We start from the raw sequence: 6,200 nt of genomic DNA, 5'->3' as shown, positions 1-6,200 counted from the left end.
GGGAGGAGAAGGAGAAGCTGACACAGATCTACGCAGGCTCCTGCTCAGCACCCGCCAGGCGCAAGGGGAGAGGAGGTACTGGACAGACACAGACGGACAGGACTGACTGAGGGACGGACGGACAGTCGGACGGACAGGCTGAGGAAGCAGAACGGCAGGGGAGGAGAGGAGAGAGAGGGCTAGAGAAAGGCAGGCAGGGGTAGGTAAGAGAGACAGACACTTATCTCAGGGTGTTGGGAGAGGAAAGGACAGAGAAGGCCAAGGGGAAGAATGAAGGGTGACAGATAGACACAAGGGAGGACAAAGAGGAGGAGACAGACAGACAACAGGCAGGCAAACCCCGCACATGGAGGACTGCAGGTTGAGAGACCGATGTGGGCCATCATAGAGACTGTGGCAAGGGTGGGCACCTGACTGTCCCCCCCCCCCCACCTCCGAGACCCTCCTGCCAGGGGGGTGGGCAGCAGCTAGTGATGGCCGATTCCTGCCAGAACCTCACGTACGTGCGGGACTCGGTGGGGCCAGCCACCAGCACCTTGATGTTCGTGGCGGGCGTGGTGGGCAATGGGCTGGCCCTGGGCATCCTGGGCGGGCGGCGCCGGTCACACCCATCGGCCTTCGCGGTGCTGGTCACAGGGCTGGCGGTGACCGATCTGCTGGGCACCTGCTTCCTGAGCCCGGCCGTGTTTGTGGCCTATGCTCGCAACAGCTCGCTGCTGGGCCTGGCCCACGGGGGACCGGAACTGTGCAATGCTTTCGCCTTCGCCATGACCTTCTTCGGCCTGGCTTCCACACTCATCCTCTTCGCCATGGCGGTGGAGCGCTGCCTGGCACTCAGCCACCCCTACCTGTACGCCCAGCTGGACGGGCCCCGCTGTGCCCGCCTGGCACTGCCCACCATCTACGCCTTCTGCCTCCTCTTCTGCACCCTGCCCCTCCTGGGCCTGGGCCAGCACCAACAGTACTGCCCCGGCAGCTGGTGCTTCATCCGCATGCGGGCACCGGAGCTGGGCGGCTGTGCTTTTTCCCTGGCCTACGCCAGCCTGGTGGCCCTGCTGGTGAGCGCCATCGTCCTGTGCAATGGCTCCGTCACCGTCAGCCTCTGCCGCATGTACCGCCAGCAGAGGCGGCACCAGGGCTCGCTGGGGCCCAGTTCGGGGGCCCGCGAGGACGAGGTGGACCATCTCATGCTGCTGGGCCTCATGACGGGCGTCATGGCCGTGTGCTCTCTGCCTCTCACGGTGAGTCTCCCAGCCCAGCTCCCGGCCTCGGGGAAGGAGGGACAGCGAGCTCTGCCCATGCGGGTGGTACCCATTTCACAGATGGGGAAATGGAGGCTTTTTATTTTTTTGGTATCAGTCCCGAGGCTTGAACTCATGGCCTGGGCACTGTCCCTGAGGTATTTTTTTTTTCTCTACTCAAGGCTGGTGCCTTGAGTGCCACTTGAGCCACAGCTCCATTTCTGGCTTTGGGGTGGTTCGCTGGAGATAAGTCTCACACTTTTCTGCCCAGGCTGGCTTTGAACCACGATCCTCAGACCTTAGCCTCCTAAGTAGCTAGGATGACAGGTGTGCCTGGCTTCAAAGGAGATTTGTCCACCACTAACAAAGTCCCAACCTTCCAGAGAAATCTCCTCTGCCCCGGTTGAGTCCTCCAACCTCTTCTATACTCCCTGATCCCCACTCAGCAAGTGCACCCCAACTTTCCATCTCCCCTGTGAGCACAGGATCCCCAATCTATGAGCCCTGTGCCAGCCATATTCAGATGCTAGTGGCTTAAGGTCACCTCCACGTGGCCCTTACCCAGCCATTCCACCAGCATTCGGCAGGAAAAGGCCCAAGGGTCCCCTCCCACCCCCTCCCACTGAAGCAGCCTCAGTGGGGGACACCAGACCAGCTACCTCTTTATTTTTGTGATGAGATCTTCCTACATAGTCCAGGCTGGCTTCGAACGTTTGTCTCCCCGTTGCTGGGATTACAAGTGCGCACCACAATGCCCAGCTTTGCACATCTCACATTTACTCCAGTCTCAGTCTTCCTGCTTCTGTAAAATGAAGAGGTTGAGCTGGATTTAGGGGACCCCAAGAACTTTGGGAGGGACGGGGGTTTATGATGACTCAGAGACTGGGAAAATCTACACCCAGTGGTGTGCATGTCATTTGGGGGGTAGGAGCTCAGAGATCTCAGCCCCTATCACGCAGGGAATCCTGGAATCCTCCTGGCTGCAGAACGTGGGGAGACAGCTGCCTCTTATCCCTACCGCTGTTTCCTGCGCTACCATCTGATGATATTTACTGGGGTTTTCCCTGCCTTCTGCTCTGTCCCCCTTCATCTTTAAGTTTTGACCTTATCTCAATTTCCTTCCTTTCCGATAGACTCACCCCTCATCCCTGCCCTGCGTGGGGAGGTGGGGGGCTGGGGTGCAGGAGGCCTGAGGGCTCCAGGTGCTTAACACCCTTCCCTGTCCTCAGATCCGTGGCTTCACCCAGGCCATCGCCCCAGACAGCAGTGAGATGGGGGACCTCCTGGCCTTCCGCTTCAACGCCTTCAACCCCATCCTGGACCCCTGGGTGTTCATTCTGTTCCGCAAGGCCGTCTTCCGGAGACTCCGGCTCTGGTTCTGCTGCCTCTGGGCCCAGCCCACCCGCACGGAGCTGCAGACAACCTTCTCCAGGCCTGCCTCAGAGAGGGGGGACCCTGGGGCCCCCCATGCCCTGGATGGGAAGGAGCGAAGCTGGGTGCCTCTGTCCAACTGGAGCGAGAGACAGAGGGCCCCCCTGCCTCCTGTGCCACCACCCAGTGGCACTGTGGGGACGCTGTCTAAAGCAGAGGCAGTGGTCACCTGCTCCCTCTGCTGACTGCAGTGGGCTGACGGCTGGGCTGACGGCGGCTGGGCTGGCCCTGAGGCCTACTGTCATCTTGTGTTCTGGGCCCAGGAGCCAGAAAAGCAGGGATTCATTCATCTGAAGGCTGTGGAAGTAAGAGCCTTGATGCTCCCCCAAATTTAAGGGGTGTTCAGCTGCTCTTTCTCTTCTTTCTGGGAAGCCATTGTTGGGGGGGGCAGGGGAGGAGGCACCCATGAAAACAGATCTCTGAAAATAACCAATGGCCCGGCCAACCCGCTCTCCATCCATCTTCCCGTGTAAATATTTAAGAAATGGAAAAGTGCCCAGTGGCTTCTGTATATTCAGGTCTGTTCGGGTCGGGGTTCTCATCCTCAGCCTCATCTATTTAGGGGGTTCCAGTCACCCACCCCAGCTCCCCAGGGGACAGCCCTGCCCTCTCCAAGCTACCCTTCTCCACTCCCAGAGAGCTGGGGATTGTGGGAACACTCCTTCCTCTCTTCTTCCCATCAGCCTGTGCCCTCCCCAAGGGCACGGGGAGGAATGGGGTCTCCCGCCCCAGCATCAGATGTGACACAGGTCTTGTGCTTTCTACCGGAAAGGCCTGAGGACGGCTGAGCCTTGGGATGTGAGCCGGGAGGGGGGGGGGGCTGGGAGAAAGATGGAGACCTTGGTGGTAGGAGAAGTGGGGTTCCCAGGGACAGCCCAAGAAGGCACACCAGGTCCTGCCCTGTCCAGGCCCTGGACAAATAAATGCTTCCTTACTGAGCCTGACCTGCTGTCCCTTCACAAAAACTCCTTCTTGCCTGCCTGCATGCTCCCCCCTTCCCTCCTTTGCTTCCTCCTTTCCTCCCTCCCTCCCTCCCTCCCTTCCTCCATTCCTTCCTTCCTTCCTTCCTTCCTTCCTTCCTTCCTTCCTTCCTTCCTTCCTTCCTTCCTTCCTTCCTTCCTGTCTGCCTGCCTGCCTGCCTGCCTGCCTGCCATTTACACACTCAGTCAGAACTCAGAGTTACAGACAAGTCAGCTCTGTCCTGGACCCCACAGGGGGAGGGGATTTCCAGCCTTTCCCAAGCCCCTCTGGGGCAGGGAATTCGGGGTGTCTGGGAATGGGCTGACCCATTGGAAAGGAAGTGAGTTGCTGTGGTTGGGGAGGGGCAGGGGAGGCCTGCTCCCTTCCCCCCTCCATTCAGTGGCCTCTCATCAGCCTTCCCAGAGCGGCTGGAAGGGAGGCTCAGAGTGGGAATGGTGGAACAGGCTGGGGCCTGCTTCCTTTGCTTCCAGCCCCAGCTGGCTGGAGCCACATCGCCTTTCTGTACCTGATGTGCTTTGGGTCATAACCCAGTGCTTAGCCACAGGGCTGCGGAAACTGATTAAGCCACTGGCAAAGCAATGCCATGGTTCTTACGGCCCCAGCTGGCAGCTGATGTAGTCTAGGCAAGCAAGGCTTGGCGCAGCAGTTTTGAGTGTTCTCTGTTTCCATTCTCTGTTTTTATTCTCAGGTGATGGTCAGAAACAACAAGGGGTTGAGGTAACCAGCTAGTCATTCAGGAGTTCTCTTGGGGGGAATAAAATAGGTCAGGAGGGTGCCACCATGTCATTGTATAAAATACCATGGATGTTGTACTTGGAACTGGTTAAGATGATAGCTTCGATGTCATAGGAATCTTACAATAATAAATAAATAAATAAATAAATAAATAAATAAATAAATAAATAAATAAACGTGTCACATGGAAAATAAAATGAATGTAAGCATTCCATAACTTCAAAAGCAGTCATGACTGAATGATGACGTACTGGTTGAACTTAAGAATAGAAAGTCAGTGGGGCTGGGGATATAGCCTAGTGGCAAGAGTGCCTGCCTCGGATACACGAGGCCCTAGGTTCGATTCCCCAGCACCACATATACAGAAAACGGCCAGAAGTGGCGCTGTGGATCAAGTGGCAGAGTGCTAGCCTTGAGCGGGAAGAAGCCAGGGACAGTGCTCAGGCCCTGAGTCCAAGGCCCAGGACTGGCCAAAAAAAAAAGAATAGAAAGTCAGCCAGACCTTAATCCCAGAACTTGGAAAGCAGAGGCAAGAAAGATCATGAGTTTGAGACCAGCCTGGGTTCTATGGTGAGACCCTGTCTTAAAACAACCAACAGCTGCACACTAGGTGGCTCCCATAGTCCCAGCTACTCAGGAGACTGAGATCTGGGGAGCGCAGTTCCAAGATTGCCCAGGCAGAAAGGCCCATGAGACACTTATTCCCAATTAACCAGTCAAAGAGCTGGAAGTAGAGCTGTGGCTCAAGTGATAGAATATGAGCCTTGAGCAAAAAAGCTAAGTTAAGAGTGTGAGCCCTGGCTGGGAATATGGCCTAGTGGCAAGAGTGCTTGCCTCCTACACATGAGGCTCTCAGTTCAGTTCCCCAGCACCACATATATGGAAAACGGCCAGAAGGGGCGCTGTGGCTCAGGTGGCAGAGTGCTAGCCTTGAGCGGGAAGAAGCCAGGGACAGTGCTCAGGCCCTGAGTCCAAGGCCCAGGACTGGCCAAAAAAAAAAAAAAAAGAGTGTGAGGTCCTGAGTTCAGGCCCCAGTACCAGCACAAGAAACCCAAGTCAGGAGGCATCAGAATGAACCTGGCGGGGCCTCAGCAGGAAGACACCGCCCAAAGGCTCCCCACCAGCAAGGACGGTGAAGGGTGGGGCAGGGCCTCCTCCTTTCTGTGTCATCTCTAAAGGTGGATCAGTTTCATGTGAGACCCCACAGAGTCATCCTTTGGGATGAAGGCTAGGGTGGCGAGGGGCGGGCGAGAAAGCTGGTTTTCTACTGACTCTTAAAAACCGGGCCCTGGGCTGGGGATATGGCCTAGTGGCAAGAGTGCTTGCCTCGTATACATGAAACCCTGGGTTCAATTCCACAGCACCACATATATAGAAAACGGCCAGAAGTGGCGCTGTGGCTCAAGTGGCAGAGTGCTAGCCTTGAGCAAAAAGAAGCCAGTGACAGTGCTCAGCCCCTGAGTCCAAGGCCCAGGACTGGCAAAAAATAAATTAATTAAATTAAAAACCGGGCCCCCTGGGGCTGGGGATATAGCCTACTGGCAAGAGCGCCTGCCTCGGATACACGAGGCCCTAGGTTCGATTCCCCAGCACCACATATACAGAAAAACGGCCAGAAGCGGCGCTGTGGCTCAAGAGGCGGAGTGCTAGCCTTGAGCGGGAAGAAGCCAGGGACAGTGCTCAGGCCCTGAGTCCAAGGCCCAGGACTGGCCAAAAAAAAAAAACAAAAAAAACAAAAAACCAGGCCCCCTGTCCCACTGCTCAGCCCAGACCCAGACGGTCACCCTGATGGACCTGGATGAGCGCCCCCTG

The 6,200-nt window shown here is 56.7% G+C and overlaps 1 protein-coding gene across 1 annotated transcript; it reads left to right on the top strand.

Annotated features, from left to right (window-relative positions):
• On the top strand, nucleotides 1–3,661 carry Ptgir (prostaglandin I2 receptor). The gene is made up of 2 exons (XM_048329813.1): nucleotides 1–1,241; nucleotides 2,471–3,661. Exons 1-2 carry the CDS (start codon nucleotides 474–476, stop codon nucleotides 2,855–2,857), a joined length of 1,155 nt encoding a protein of 384 aa, XP_048185770.1. The 5' UTR covers nucleotides 1–473; the 3' UTR covers nucleotides 2,858–3,661.
• Nucleotides 3,662–6,200: the final 2,539 nt, after the last annotated feature.

This window comes from Perognathus longimembris, chromosome 20, assembly GCF_023159225.1.
Source record: "Perognathus longimembris pacificus isolate PPM17 chromosome 20, ASM2315922v1, whole genome shotgun sequence".
NCBI lineage: Eukaryota > Metazoa > Chordata > Mammalia > Rodentia > Heteromyidae > Perognathus > Perognathus longimembris.
The sequence above is the reverse complement of the archived record's forward strand: the minus strand, read 5'-3'. Positions and strand labels throughout refer to the sequence as shown.